At 49.0% G+C, this 16176-nt stretch overlaps 1 protein-coding gene across 6 annotated transcripts in view; it reads left to right on the forward strand.

Moving 5' to 3' along the window:
- The window catches only part of CABIN1 (calcineurin binding protein 1), a 57829-nt gene that overhangs the window by 20365 nt on the left and 21288 nt on the right, over nt 1-16176 (forward strand). For all 6 annotated transcript variants that reach the window (XM_035099257.3, XM_035099264.3, XM_035099263.3 and 3 more), the window contains exons 27-29: nt 8110-8298; nt 8775-9091; nt 10936-11049. In XM_035099257.3, coding sequence (XP_034955148.3) covers nt 8110-8298; nt 8775-9091; nt 10936-11049 — 620 coding nt within the window. The remainder of the gene's footprint in view (nt 1-8109; nt 8299-8774; nt 9092-10935; nt 11050-16176) is intronic.

The following is a 16176-nucleotide window of genomic DNA, read 5'->3' on the forward strand; positions in this document are numbered from 1 at the left end:
TGAAGAGCCTCCTCCTCACCTCCTTCCCCTTAGCTGGCCCTTGTTCCTGGGATTGCTAGTTACTGCTGCCACTGCAGTGGAAGGTGCCAAGTGTGAATGCCTTTTGGCCAAAGCTAGGCAACAATAGGATTTTTCCGAAAGGAACTGCAAAGCCTTGCACAGCTGGTTGCATCTTACAACGTCGTTGGCACAGAGAAGCTGAAAGTGATTGGCTCAGGCCCGGCAGCCCACGTCCCAGGCAGAGAAGCAGAAGCTTAATATAGAATTGCCTGCTCTGCATTGCCTGGGAAGTGGGCTCATCATATTGGCATTATTTCCTTTTGGGCTTTGGAAGGGGTATGCTGACATCTCAACAAAAGTTGTCTGTTTGCATTTCTGTCCAAAAAAAACCCAAAAAGCATGTCTATTTTGAAATGGTGCTTTGGAAATGCTTTGCTTCTGGGCTCACAGCCATCCCACAAAGCTGCTTGGGAAGGAAAGCCAGCATTGAATTGGAAGCTGTCTCTTTAGGAGTGCTGGGCTGGATTGGTTTTGGGTGTCTCTCATGTTGGTTAAATCAAAATAAAATAAGCAGACTCCACTGGATGTGCCACAAAGGCCACACGTGGCTCTTCCCAAGTGTAATGGCAGTTTATAATGTGGGTATCCGGAGCCAGGACTTCCACTCCAGCCATGCTTTGTTCTCTGGAGAGCTCAAGGTAATCCAGTGTATGTATGAGAGAGAGAGAGAGGCTGACTAAAGCAGTCCAGTAGGCCAGACTTGAGCCAAACAAATTTCTGAAAGAAGGACGCAGTTCACTATAAACCCCTTACACCCTACATATTTCTATGTACATAAATCTATAAATAGCAGTCAAATGTATTCAGTATACAGTTGTACCTCGTATCCTGAACACCTTGGGAGTTGAATGTTCTGGCTTCTGAACAATCTAAAACCAGAAGTGAGCGTTACGATTTTCAAACTTTTTTTTGGAAGCTGAATGTCTGCACCTGCGCAATCGGAAACCAATCGGAAGCCGCGCCTTGGTTTCCGAACATTTCGGAAGCTGAACAGACTTCTGGAACGGATTCCGTTTGACTTCCAAGGTACAACTGTATATCAAAAATGAATCCCAAGCACAGAGAAAGGAAAAGGTGTTCCCAAACAGTGACTAAGGGCAGGTACCATCACTAACTTTTTCATTCCAAAAACCAATCTATAAAATCCATTACTCATTAAACTGATCTTCCTATATTGGCTTCTCCTGTGCATGGATAAGCATATGTTCACGTTATCATTATAGCAACATTCAATATCCTATGAACTCTGAATCGGTGGTACTGTAAACATTTCCCCAGACGTGAGCTATTGCTGTTTCTGCTGCCACTAGCAAATTAGGAATCCCTTCAACATTCGCCTTTTTAATAGATCCTTCCAGGTAATTATGTAAGATTTGAAGAGCTTCAGAGTCAATGGTGTTTGACTGGTTAGAGTGTCAGGCTAGAACCTGGGAGACCAGAGTTCAAATCCCCACTCAGCCATGTGAAGCTCACTGGTTGGTTACCTTGGGTCTATCACAGTCCCTCAACCTAACCCACTTTACAGGATTGTTGAGAGGATAAAATGGGGAAGGAGGAGAACCATGTGCTTCATCTTGACTTTCTAGGAGGGCAGGTGAGATAGAATAGTAATTAGTAATAATTTCTTCTGGCTGCTTAACATAGTATAATATCAGTTGCCAATTATTTTTTGGGGGGGGGGGCAGTTTAAAAATATGAATATAATCAGCACATGTTTATCCACAATGCCAACAATATTCCGAGTCAGCTTATAAAACAATTTATGTGGGGATCACATATGACATTACCGATGCAATGTTTTTTTAAAGTCCTCTTTCAAATTCATAGCAAATTCATAAGCTTCTCATTCTCCTGCAACCAAGGCCATACTTTATATGTTAGCTAAATTGTAATACCACTTCTTTTGAAATGGCTGCAATTCTTGATAGCAGGATACAGAAAAGGTTTAATGAATGTAACTAAGTGGCCCTTTTACCCACTTTCTACTTCCAATTTGCTAGCTTGGATTTCCGAACATGTTTAAAGAGTGTCTGATTTGAAAATATTGATCCCTTCTAGAAATACATGGATACATTTTGTTTCTTCCAAAGTTATAATAAGAACTGACTTGTTGCATATAGGCAACAAATCAAATCAAAACAGTCAAATATATCCCCCAGTATCTCTTCTTAATTAATTAATTTGTAATAACAACAGGAAATAGGAGAAAGACTGTGTTTGGCCTCATTCTTCCTTTGCCCATATGCTACGTTCAGCTTTGAGAAACAGTTTTTGACTTGCTCTTTTGATATCTTCTCTATTATACCAGACAAATAGACAGAAAACTCCCACTCTGCTCATATTCCCTTGTGTTGGTTACGCTGCATGCATCATAAAACACTGAAGATTTTGGGACACCTGCCGCACCCAGAGATTTCACAACATGGTCATAACCATTCTAGGTTTCTTACCTCCTCCCCCAAAATAAATTCCACAACTCTATCTTGTCGTACACCTGTCTTTCTTAAGAACATGGGAGTCCTGCTGGATCAAGCACCGGTCTAGTCCAACCTTCTGTTCTCACAGTGGCTGATCAGATGCCCCAAGTGAAGCCCATCAGCAAACAGGTCCTGAGTAACTTTCCCCACTTGGGATTCCTAACAACAGGTCTTATTCAGGTGCATTTATAATAATATTATTATTATTATTTGTACTCGCCCATCTGGCTGGGTTTCCCCAGCCACTCTGAGCGGCTTCCAACAGAGATTAACGATACATTAAAACATCAGTCATTAAAAACTTCCCTAAACAGGGCTGCCTTCAGATGTCTTCTAAACATCAGGTAGTTGTTTATCTCTTTGACATCTGATGGGAGGGTGTTCCACAGGGTGGGTGCCACTACCAAGAAAGCCCTCTGCCTGGTTCCATGTAACTTGGCTTCTCGCAGTGAGGGAACCGCCAGAAGGCCCTCGGCGCTGGATCTCAGTGTCTGGGCAGAATGATGGGGAAGGACACACCCCCCTTTAGGTATACTGGGCCAAGGCCGTTTAGGGCTTTAAAGGTCAACACCAACACTTTGAATTGTGCTCAGAAACGTACTACCTTTTAAGTCGCAAGAGAGCTTGATAACTGAAGCATACCGGCATCCTGTTTAATTTATAATTGTTGCTGGTCCTTTCAGTCTTTTTAATTCCATTCTCAAATGTTTTTATGCTGCTTTTTTAAGTTAATGGCGCATTATCTTTTCATTTGTTTTGTGATTTTTGTTAACTGAATCAACCCACAAAAAAAACTCTGACCTGTCTGGAGGTTAGTTTAATGGTCTCACCCATGGCCAATTGCAAGCACACCTGCTGAATCATTGTCTGGATTTGATAATGGGCTGGATGAGGGCCAGTAAACTGAGTGCTGGATCCTGACAAGACAGAGGCACTGTGTGTAGAGGTGATTGTCAGGCCTGGGAAACGGGTGCAAAATCTGTTCTGGGTGAAGGTTCCCTGCTTCTGAAAGAGAAGGTCCACAGCTTGCGGGTGGAAGCTCACTGGTCCCTCGTTGTCTCCTGGGGGCACAGAGTACCTTTTACAAGCTGGCTTGCTAGTGGGTGCCGTTCTTGGGCAGAGATAGGGTGGCTGCAGTAATCTTGGTAGAGTTGACATACTGTATTATACATGGCATGGAGCCTCAACTCTGGCATCCCCTCCCTAGGGAGGATCGGCTGTTGTCGATTTTTCAGTCTTTCCGGCATAGAGCTCACTTCTTCTGACTAAAACGGAAACAGCAATTACTGCTCATTTTACTTGCTCCCTGTGAGCATGTCCACAAGAGCTGGCTTCCAGCGGCGTTGGGGCTGCCATATAAGCCCAGCCTCTGTGTGGTTTAGGGACTCATGAATGGAATCCTTTTGACAGAAAGAGCTTGATTTTTGCCATATCCTAGGCTTCTCAGTGACTGAGGTAGAGTAAGGTGCAGCTGGCTGGATGAGGAACATTAGTAACGGTGAAGTAGCCAAGAACTCCCAAGTCCAGTCCAGAAGTTGCAAACAGAAATGGGAAGTTATTAAAATGAAAACCAGTTGTCCCAGGCAAGAGACTTGACAGACTTCCTTTTACAAGATCCATCTAGTTTTGGTGTCACATTTGTCTTAATCGTGTTTGCTGTGTAGCAGAGTGTTCTAACTTGTTCTGCAGTAAATGCATGGGGAGGCCCGTGTTATTCATCCATTCAGTAGAGCAGAAAGCATCCATTCTTGTCATTTGGTGCTCTTTGTACAACTAAATGTTGCTTTTCTTGTTGTTGTCGTCGTCGTTTTTCCCGTGCTGTCTTTTGTGTGTTTGTTGTGCCTTTGTAACCAATATTGCCCGTGCTGCCTTAACCCTTTTAAAAACTCTGTTCATAGATATTCTCTCCCTGCTTTTTTATCCATCACGGCTTGCTTGAACAATAGGCCAGAACTGCTGCTTAACCGCTTTGGGGGATGATGAATCTGTTCACTGTGGTAATGTAGAGATCCAGTTTCTGGAAAAGCTTCCTCAAGATGAGTTGCAACCCTTGGATTCTCCACCCCACCCCACCCCCCGCACGCGCCTTAACACATGCTCTGCCTCCACGCCGTTCTGTTCTTTGCGCCAGGGATGGGCAGCCTCTGTCCCCTCCTGGGTGAGGGTGACTGCAACTCCCATCATCCCCTACTCTCTGACCATGCCAAACCCTGCTTTTTTGCAAATGTTGTGTCTTTCATTAACACTCATAGCCTAGTCCTTGTACTTCTGGGAAAGGGCTCTTAGAAGATGTACAAAGGATCATTGGTGGCTGGGCAGGGGGGTGGGTTTTAACTAGCCAAACAAAAATTTGGTGTGCACGGATTCTGAAAAGGCTGGTTCCCATGGTTGGGTCCTTGACTTTCAAATAGCACAAATAATAGCCACCATCATCCTTTGTTTTAAATTCCGTATATGCCTTACGCACACTGTCTATATGCTTTTGTTTGTTTGTTTCCAAATTTCCAAAAATTAATTGCAGAATTTATAATCTAAGTATAACCATAAAGGCGGGGGGGGGCAGGATAATGCTAAACAATAGTAAAACACAATAAAAAAATTCCTTCAGTAGCACCTTAAAGACCAACTAAGTTTTTATTTTGGTATGAGCTTTCGTGTGCATGCACACTTCTTCAGATACACACATGCATGCACACGAAAGCTCATACCAAAATAAAAACTTAGTTGGTCTTTAAGGTGCTACTGAAGGATTTTTTTATTATTATTTTGCTTCGACTCAGACCAACACGGCTACCTACCTGTAAATAGTAAAACACATAATTAGAATACAGTTGAAAAATTGCAGATACCGCTAAAATGCTTAAAATGTGCATGCCCATGATGTTCCTTATGTCATGTGACCGTGTGAGAGGTATTCTGAGGTGGGTGGTCTTCATGTAGGTCGTCTTGTTGGCGGTATGTCCACTGCAGCATCCTGATGTGCACCGTAATCTCAGAGTGATACACTTGCCCTTGAGATGACTTTGTAACCTGCAGCTGGAATGGGATTCAGACATGAGAACACACGTCAGGCCTGCTGTGCTGTGCTTCCAGCCCACATTTCTTGGTATTGGGAGTACCCATCTGGACATTTCCCCAGATATAGCGGCTGGTGAAAATGAAGAGCATCGTCTGCCTGTGGCGACACTTCTGCTTTTCTTGTTTTTTAAAACAAGCGATGCCATTCTGGATCAACTGAGCCAGGTTCTTCTGTGTTGCATATTCTGTATGCAGTATGATCTCAGAGCTCTCCTCCCAAACCGTCAAGTAGGGGGATGGTTCTCTCCGAAGACTTTCTGACATGGCGGCCTGGTGTGGTTTGATATGTAGGATGGCAGTGCTGTTGCCAAATCTCTCCATAGCCTCTTGAATATTTCATTGATAGATGCGTAATGCCTTTTCTGCAACATCCTAGACACTACCCAGATGCTTCTACAGCACCCATGGTGAGAATGAAGTGCCAGAAGAAGAATGGGGTTAGACTAGATGACCCCTGGGGTCCCTTTCCAACTCTACAAATTCCATGAATCCTCATTGGTGTCTTTCACAGACCTGCTGGCTCTGCTGAACAGGCACTGCCTCTTAACATGCAGTATAAAGCTGGTCTCTGCAGGATGGAGGCACCTCTACTGCAGGATGGAGGCTGCACATCGGCTTTAGCCTTTTGGTGTTTGGGGCCTGCATTAACGTTGTCCTTCCCACCCCCCTCCCCCACCCCCTCTTGGTGCTATTGATCAGTTGCAGGTGAAGCTCTCTTATGTGCCTCTGTGGCTCCTACTCAACTACTGATACTTGGGTGGAGCACTTGCTCAAAGATGACATAAAGAAAGGGACCAGATGTTGGAACAGAGGGCTGGTTGCTTCCTGCTGACTGGATTTCAGTTCTTGAATCTTAACTAGTAGGTGAAGCCACCTTCCGAGTGACCACCCTTGGTGGTATATCCGCAGGAAGATTCACTAGCAGAGAAAGATCGTAATTGCCTTTGAGAGTTTTTCCTTGTCTCTGTATATTTTTTGCCTGACACTCTTTGGGAACTCCAGATCTTAATTCGCAGCTTCTGGAGGATCTTCCATTTTTTTGTGTTGCCACAATTGGTGGCATTTCTTCATCTGTAGTGGTTTTCATTTTTTTATCTCTGGAATGTCACCATCTTGATAATACAGCTCTCCTATTTAGGCAGACAATTCTTCCATTGCCTTGTCTTGCAGTTGCTTCTAATTATGTAACTTCTGCAGGTTTGCTGCACCTGCATTTTTCTTGGTGTCTCTGCACTCAGCCTGATCAGAGAACTGGTCTTTTCCCTCCCCCTTCCCATCAGGTTTGAAAGGGGCATCTCAGTGCTTGGCAGACTCCTGCAGGTGGGTGGGTTATTAGAAGCTGCATTGGTCACCATCTGCCCACTTCTAAGGCATCTTCTTTTCCAAACTGGCTTCCAGTCACACAAGGATTTTTGCTGCATGTCTCAGGAGGGCACAGATTCTTGGATTTCACTGGTCTTGTGTGGCAGGTTAGGCCAAGAGAGCCCTTCCTCACATATTGAAACTTCTATACATCATCAGAAGTGGCAAAAGCTTCCAATTGACTACCCTACAATAGAAGTTTTTGAAATTATTAGTTTGCAGAACAGCAAATAGAGAAACACACACACACACCACACACTTTTGTGAACATCCCAAGACAACATTAAGGTCCAGTTGTTTCTATGCATTTGTAAAAGGGTTTGGGGCAGAGCTTTCCAAACTTTTCATGTTGGTGGCACACTTTTTAGACGCGCATCATTTCACGACACAGTAATTCAGTTTTACTAGCAAACCGGAGGTTAATCTTACCCCTTTCCAGCCACGGAAGGAGTGTGGGCAGGTTCGTGTGACACACCTACACACTGCAGTCGACACACTAACGTGTTCTGACACACAGTTTGGAAATCTCTGGTTTTGGGTGAAATCGGGAATCTTGATTAGAAACGCCTCCTGCAGCACCTGTTCCTGGTCTCTGTTCATTCATTGGTCAGGTCCAGGCAGGTTGCTGCACTGTTCCTGTGTCAAGGATCTAGCAGCAGCAGTGTTACACAGAAAAGTCCGCTTTGGATCTTTCCCGACTGTAATCATGCAACTGTCGGAGCATTTGGAAATGTTGGCATTCAAAATCTGCCCCTGGCAAGTGAGTCCTGGTGGAGCCAGAGCAGATTTTGGATTATGCCATCCGTTTGCTTCCAGAGAAAAAAAGCTGCTCAGCGCTTTGTCTCAAATGGAGTGTTGCTCCTGAAGGGGGGATGCTCCATGTGGAAACTGGTGAATTCTCCTAGACGGAATCTGCAGAAACAGCAAGGTGAGGCTGAGGGTAGGAAAGGTGAATGGGCTGCCTTGGCTGGAAATGGAGGAAGGGCAGTGAGGATTGCAGGCACAGCCTTGATAAAGCCAAGAGCAGGAGGAGGAGAGGAGGAGGCACCAAGTCCTTGATGTACAAGGTGGGTGGAAGTTTGTGTGGAGAGATGGGAGCCCCCTCATGCTTGCCCTCCTTTCCCTCCTGCAGACCGGAGTCAGGATAGCACAGCGGTGGTGCTCTCTGATTCCAACTCCACTCAAGACATGTTCACTGAGGTTGCCAGCTCTCAAGACAGTGCAAAGAAGCCTTTTCCAGAGAGGAGGCCTTTTGTGTCGCCTTCAGAAGCTGTCGCCACCGCTGCTGGCAAAGAGGCCCCAGGACCTGCAGAGGAAAGGGGTACGTTGTTCCTGGTGTGAGGATCCTTCCGTGTGTGTGTGAGAGAGGGGGGGGGGAATAGAAAGCATTGCTTAGCACAGCCTGAGCAGCTGAAGCAAGTGCACACTTTTCTTCCAGCAGCAGCAAGTGATTGTTGCTGCCAGAGGGAAAGGAGTGGTGAATAGTGGACTGAGGGCGGGGCGGGGGGTCAGCAGCTTCCTCCTAGGAGAGAGGGACGAGGCTGTTCCCGGCAGGTCCTGAGCACCTCCTTCCTCTCCTGAGCTACTCTGATGGGAGCAAAAACAAGCCAAAGGAACGTCTTCTCCTGGCCGTGCATTTCACGTCTTTGCGCACATGGTGTTTTCCTCATCTTCAACGTTGTGGGTTTTTTTAACTGTTTGTAACATCCTTTGATGGAGGAAGAAAGCTGGCGGCTTCTGTGTGAATTGGGTCCAAAGGAGATGCTGATGCTGCCCTGTCTGTTTTGACAACTCCAGGGAAGCCAGAGGAGCAGCCCTTGGAGAGCTCAGAGTCCTGCCACGTGGCTGAGCAGAAGCTGGACCACCAGGCCCCGCCGACCGGGGTCCCCCCAAAAGCCCCTGTCCCCTCACTTTCCCAGTGGGACACTAAGCGGCGGGCTGCGCCCAGTGGGGAGCAGTTTCCCCAGAGCCTCCCTGTGGACCTGGAGGAGCAGCGCAAGTTCCTGACGGAGCACTGCATCACCTCCTTCCGCCTCTGCCTCAGCCGCTTCCCTCAGCACTACAAGAGTCTCTACAGGCTGGCCTACCTCTATGCCTACAGCACAACCCACAAGGTAAGTGGTGGTGGTGGGAGAGTAGGGCTGGGCGCTGCCCCTCTCATGTGACATTGCTCTTCTCACTGTCCAGGCCTAAAGCCCCTGTGGGTGGTGGACAGGTGGCATTCCCTAAGCAGCGGTAGCAGCAATGCCTTGTGGCGGGGAAAGCTCTCTCTGGGACTGGGTGGAGCAACATCAGCAACCAGGAGCTCTCAAGATCTTCTGTGACAAAATCAAAATCCCCTCTGCTGTCTGCCACTGCAGTAACACTCCAGTTTGGCCTTACCTGAAAGCAAGAACCAGCTGCCCCTGCATGATCCTGTGAGTTAGAACTTGGAATGAGCAGGGGCTGCTCCTTTGCTCCCCACCTTCTCCACAGGGAGAAGCTGACTTTGCAGTGTCCATATGACAGAGCAATGTTAGCCCAGTCCCTGTAGTGACTGCCTGCTGAGCGTGCACTTCTAGTGTAGCTCTGCTGGCCATTGTATTGGCTATGATGTGACTGGTAAGATGAGGAGGGATACCCACTGCAGCCATTTGCTGCCTCTGACCTCCTGGCAGTTCTTGCACCTAAATAAATAACTAATTCTGTACAACAACTGCCCATTTGTGCGTTCAGAACAGCTAAACCCTGGAGCCTGTGGGAGATTGTATGAATTCAGCAAACTTCGCCTGTCTCACTTACTGCTTCTGCTTTGGGTGGTGGTGGTAGGGTGAGGAGGGAGGAGCTGTTAGGCACTGGAATCCCCTATTCCTAGTTATGAAACATCTCATGCCACCTCCCCAGCTTCTGAGATTTTGCCAGGCATCAGCCTCTCTTGTACAAGCAGGCCTGTGTCTCGGGAGCCATTAAGCACTTGGTCTACAAAGAAACAGGCTCAGGGAAGAGGGAAAGCTACCAGGCAGCAGAATCCTACACTGTGCTCTGTGCTTGGATTCCAGGTGCACAGCTCAGCTGATGTTTTGTATGCACACAATTCCCCAAAACTGCCTGACTTTCTGTTTGCCTTCAAGGCTTCCAAGCTCGCCTTGCAGGTCTTCTTGTACTCTCGGTGTTCATGCAGTTTGATGTGGAGGTTTGTGTGTCTCTAAGCATTCAAAGTAACAGGAGCAATAAGAATGCTTAGTTGAGGTGAGCAACCAATCAGGGCTTCCTTCCCCCACCTGGGGTGTTCCAGAGGGCTTCCTGACAGCTCCCATCAGCCCCAGCCAGCACACGGTACAATGGTGGGGCTGGCAGGAGTGGGTCCAAAACATTGGAGGGCACCAGGATGTGGAGGGCTGTTGAGAAATTGGAGTTATGGGGGTGCTGGCAATTTGAGAATATGTATTTCAACTGTACTACAAAAGCCTGGCATTATCGGGGAGCGAGGAGGCAAATGTTGTGTTCAGCATGGAGGGGCACTGGGTGTGTCCGTTGCTTGTTCCCAGGCAGTGGTCTGGGGACTGGGTGCTCGATCTCTCGTCAAAATGAGGCTGGTCCTGGACAAGGAGGCCCCCAACCCTTTTCTCATGAGGTTGGGATGGGGCTTCTTTCCATGGCTATATACCTGCTCTCCATCACCTCATTGAACCAAATGTGAGACTAAACACCAGTTGTTGCATGGAGCACCCTCCCCTCTGGTGCCATTGAGGGAGCTGCTGTATTGTCTTGGGATGTTCACAAACATTCTTAACTGCGAGGAGGGGAGGAAGGCAGGCCTGGGGGCCTAAGGGGCAGGGGGAGGCTGTGGCAGATGGGCCGGTTGAGCAGTGGGAGAGGAAAGGAAGGGAGGAAAGAGGAGGCTTCAGCTGCAATAACCAAACATCCCCCTCCACCTCTCTCCCTCCAACTCCTGCTTCCCCTGCGCTGTCCTATATAGAATCTTCAGTGGGCTTGCGATGTGTTGCTAGGCAGCAGTCTCCCATGGCAGCAGCTGAAGCACATGCCAGCACAGGGTCTCTTCTGCGAGAGGAACAAGACCAATTTTTTCAATGTAAGTTGCTTGTACCTGAAACTTGTGGCTGTTTGTTTGTGTTTACATCTTTTGTATACTGCTCAATTAAGAGTGCCCTCTGAGCAGCTAATCCCACCCCCACCCCTTCTCATTTTACATCTCCTTTTCATCAGGTAAGTCTGTTAGGAGGCAACGTTCAAAGCAGAGAAGAATTTGCAGCAAAGCAAAATGTGTTCCCTATACAACAGGGAGGAGCAATGCTTAACAGAGGCACAACTGCTTTCTTCTCCTGCATGGAGAGATCTAAGGGGAGGGCAAAGGGTCTTGACATCCTTCCCATTCAGTGGCTAGCACACATCTTGAGCTCCCAAGAGTTTCTGGCCAGACTAAGGAAGCTGCTTGAACCCTGTTAGCAAATCTCTGTTGCTCTCCCACATGTGTATGAGGTGGACTTGTGAATGAAGCTATCTGCATTAGAGAAGGCTTGTTGACTGGTTAGTAGCTGTCATGGCCTTTGGCTAGTACAAAGAACTTATTGAACGAATGAATGATGGTTAGTTCGCCCCTGGAAGGCAGAAGAGGCTCTGCCTGAGGAAGGTTGTGGTGGGGTCTTGCAGGCTCTTCTCTTTAAGTAAAATGCTTTTCCCCTGCCTTTCTGCCTGACAGCAGTACTCCACTGAAAGAAAATCAACACACACACATAAGATTAAAGAAAAAAATGAGGCCATGGTGACTGGGAAAGTCCTATGCTCCCAGCTGCTGCTCTTAAAGGTTCTGCTATGGCCATATGGGAAAATCTCCCCCTAACTTTCTTTCAGTCAATTTGGTTCTTCTTGAATCTATGTGTGTGTGTGCATGCGTTCGTGTGCTTGCACACTGATGTTTGCTATCCACTGTCCAGGCCTTGGATGAGGCAGCTGCTACTCCACCTCTGATGCTGTTGCTTCTGTTGCTATTTAATACACATATCTCTCACTTCTGTCAATAAGTACTGAAATATAAAAGCAGAAACAGGAATTGAGGGGAGCCGTCAAATGCACCTGAGTTTAAGCAACACTGAACCAAGCAGAACTTGCAGAAAAAAGTGTGAAAAGAAATTTTGCAACCCTTAAGTTGCCTTCATTTCTGATGGTGATTTGTAAAATGGTCTTTCTTGCAGGGTTGATATAAAGGGCAATGAGGGGAGAAATGTAATGTTCTCTCCACACCTTCAGGGTTTGCTATGAGAGCAGAGCAAGAGAGGATTGGCCAAAGGGTTCCTCCGTCTGCTGCGTTCTAGATCGTGTATATTCTGCCTGGTGCCATATTGTATAAAACATTTATGAGAGCACCGTGTAAAAAAGAAATAGATCCACACTGCTGCCTGTGCCTTCTGCTGCAGGGCTAAATCCTTGGGGTCTGGTCTTCTCCCCGGTTTTGTGCCACGCTGGGGTGCTCTTCACTTTCACCCCCGGGAGACAAGCTGGAGGAAGAACCCATTCCCCCTTCTTATTCTTCTTCACCTTTTTCAAACCTTCCTATCATCTTTTACCTCTTCATCAACAGGAGAATTTTCTAGGTCTGCCAGGGAGGGATGCATGAAATGTGTGGCTGCTATTGCCGCCAGAATCCCCTTTCCTCCTCCGCGTGGGAGCTGAGCCTTTTCAGCATCCTTCCGCCCCCAACCCCTTCAAGGGTTGGGGTTGGAATTGCTTCACTGTGTGGGAGAGCCTGGAGGGAAACCAGCCAATTCCCCTCCTTTCTCTGCTGCTGCTGCCACCATTAGGAGCCAGGATCTCATCTTGCCCCCAGGTCAGTGTCCCTGGGCCAGTTGTTATCTTTCAAACACTCCTTTCTCCTTACAGCTATTTCTGCCAGAAAAGGGTCAGGGTTTGATTCTTCTGCAATCCACACTCACCTCTGCATGTGCCATGAGAAATGGGGGTGATGCAGCCTGGAGTCAGCTCTGGCTCCTACAGATTGCAATGCAATGTTTTTCCATCCCAAGAAGTCTCAGATATGCAGGGCCATTTGAAAGTGCATCCAACATACAGCTGCTTTACAAGTCCCTGACAGCCCATCATTTGTCTTCACTCATGCACCATTGGGGGCGGGGGCGGGGTAAGAGGAGTTCCAAAGTCAACAAGTCTCTGTCTAGCCCAGCCTACAAATCGGCTACAAGTCTCATCTTCCAGAGCCAGCAGAGGGGATAATGAGAGTGGTAGTCCTACAACATCTGGGAACCCAAGGTTGAGAAAGGCTGGGCTAGCCTATGAAGTGCAGCCTCACAGGAGATGACAGGCCACTCTCTACCAGGGGTGATGATGGTGCCCATCGGCAGGATTCAGATATCATCCTCCCCTCAAGAAAATCTACAGGAGGGCTACCTGGACTTCAGCATATCACCATTCACTGGGCATCAGACAGGTTCCCCTTTGCCGGTGTGGCCTTTGGCCAGAAAGTGCTGCTGGCGGTCCTGTGCTGTGTAGGTAGGGGTCTGCGTGCTCTGGGATTCTGGGGCTCCTTATTTACCTCCTCCTGCTGTGGAGTGGAGACACTTCTCTACCAGCAGAGAAAGGAATATGGGGACCTACCAGGATGTTTCTTATGGTTGGTCTGCGGAGGGTATCCAGCTTCACCCTGATTCTCAGCTCCAAAGGAAGGATGCTCCCGTCTTGGCTCACAGGGATTTTAGTCAAGAGTAGTTTGAGGGCTGCGTGGAGAAGTTTGCATCTGCTATACTCTCTCCTCCTCTCCTCCTTCTCTGATCTTGTTCTGTTGCTACCATTGCTGTGTCAATATTCTTCAGGCTTTTTGTTGCGTCTGTTGCATTAGTGAAATGGATTTGAAAGCAATTGTGATGTGTGGGGGTTTTTTGCACTTAAACAGAAAGATGCTACACTGCAGATGGGCAGTCGTGTCTTGTGGCTACACAGAGGTGCAAATCCTCCCCCTCCCCCCCGTTGACTTGTTCAGTGGACAATTGAGTTGAGGTCATACTATAATTTCCTGTCAGAAAGCAGGAATAAGACAAAGATCCCCCATGAAGTGCGCTTGGGATAGGATCTGCGGATCAGTGCAATTGTGTTGGCAAGTTCAGTTACGCAGATATGAGCCCTGACTTGTGTGTGTGTGTGTGCTGGGCCAGCCTTTCCCTCGGGAACAGCAGCTAAATAACATGCCCTCTTTTTATAAGAATGAACTGCTGTCAGGATTGGGTTTAGGAGCTGCCCATCACCTCCACTTCTGGATTGTCAGCACGGTGTCAGCCACTATGGCACTAAGTGTTTTCTCCCCCCCCCCCCAATATTCATGGGATAGAAAGGTGCAGAGAATTGGTGCTTCTCTAAGGAAGTCCGGGTAGTTGAGATTCTGCTTTCATTGTCAGCATCCTCCTAATCGCCAAGTAATTTAGGCTTCCCATCTTAGGTGGATGAAGGCTTCTGCAGTCCATCTTATTTCCTAGGGCAGATTGCAATGGCCTTGGCTGGGGCAGCTGCTGCTTGTTCTTCCAGAATCTGGCTTAATGGCACTGCTCTTTGCATGCAACATATAGACAAGGCTCCTGAAAGTCTCCCTCTAATAATAGTATTGTATAAATGTGTTATGTTATACACTACAGAAACGGACAAAGAGAAACTGAAAAATTGATGGGAGGTTTTAAAAAGAAAAACGGGATCTGGGCTCAAACTGTGAGTCATGTTTTTGAAATCAGCTGCGTTCATGACCCAATCAAGTTTTTGAAGACTGTTGCCGCCAAGTTGGCTGCTGCAAATAGCGTTGGTGTTGTGCCTGGTGCAGGTCAGGCAGGAGATTTTGCTGGTTTAAAAAAAATATTTTAAAAAATCACCTGGTTTCTCTTGTTGGGGCCTTGAGCGAAGCCTTTCAGTGGGAGTTGGAGAGAGTTAGCTCTAGAAACAACAGGTGACCCCCCCCCAAAAAAAGCGACCGGGGGTGAAGTTTTTTTTAATTCTTCCTCCATGCCTGGTTCCACGCGGAGGTGGGTTTTGGCTGAGCGAAGCGTGAAACGCGCCAGAAATTCTTGGAAACCTTCAAAGGCCGGGCAGAGCTGCCGCTGCTGCTTTAATGCAGGCAATGCTGGAGCCTGAAAGTGCCCCGGAGAGGCGACGCGTGTTTTCCTGGCTTCGGAAGCAACTGCGCGGTCACTTCGCTCCGGGGAGCTGGTGCCCAAGGGGGGTAGCCGGGCGGCGCCCCGATGCTACAGCAGGTCATTCGCGGTGACGTTGGTGATGTGCCGTAGAGGAGCGGGAGAGCGAAGTTTGCGCAGCCCGGCCGAGGCAAAAGCTGGCGGCGCCGCTTGGCTTTGCGCTCTGGCTTCCCTCCGGCGCGGGGGTGTTGGGGAGCTCCGCCTCTCCTCTCTCTCGCTGGCTGGCTGCCTTCCTGGCGGGGCTTCTCGGGGGCGGAGAGCCACGTGACGGGCGCCGTCTCGGGGAAGAGCCCCCGATGGCAACGCCAGCGATGGGCAGCGCGGCGGCTCCCGCCGCCGCGGGGCCTGCCGCTTTGCCTTCGCTCCGCCGCGGGGGAGCCTTCTCCGGGGCGCGGCAGGAGGCGGCCTTGCGGGCGGCCAGCCCCAGCACCACCACCAGGGCGCGCAGCTGCCGGGAGCCGCCCTGCGCCCAGCATGGTGAGAGCGAGCGAAGGGGAAGCCCCCGCTTCCAGGCAGCCTTGGGGCTTGGCTGCGCAGCGCCTGGCCTTGTTTGGACGGGAGACTGCGGGGGAAGCCCCGGGAGGTGGGAGGCGGGCGGGGGCGGCCCCTGGGCTGGCCGGATTGCGTGGGAGGAGGCCTGCCGAGAGGAGCGCCGCCTCCGCCTGCAAATCGCGCGGGTTTCCAGTTAGCAGCGACGCGGCTCTCTTTCCTCGGCTACCGTCGCCTTGGTTTAGGTTGCGTAGGTGCCGATGGAGCCTTCCCTGCGCCCGCCACCTGCCGAGGAGCCCGATAGCTTGGTCCGCCGCCCCGCGGCTGACGAGGAAGACGAGTCGGCGTCACCTCTCCGACGGGGCGCCGAGCGCAGCTCTGCTGCTCTGACTTCCCAGGAGAAGAAATGCGCGGCTCTTTCCGGCCCTGGAAGCGGAGCTGGCTGGGGCTTGCAGGGAAGTGTAGGTGAGGAAACGACGGGGCGCTGGCCAGGCGTGGAGCCCCGGAGAGGCTCCTTCTCTGAAACCTCT

Source organism: Zootoca vivipara, chromosome 16 (genome assembly GCF_965207765.1).
Source record: "Zootoca vivipara chromosome 16, rZooViv2.hap1.1, whole genome shotgun sequence".
Classification (NCBI taxonomy): domain Eukaryota; kingdom Metazoa; phylum Chordata; class Lepidosauria; order Squamata; family Lacertidae; genus Zootoca; species Zootoca vivipara.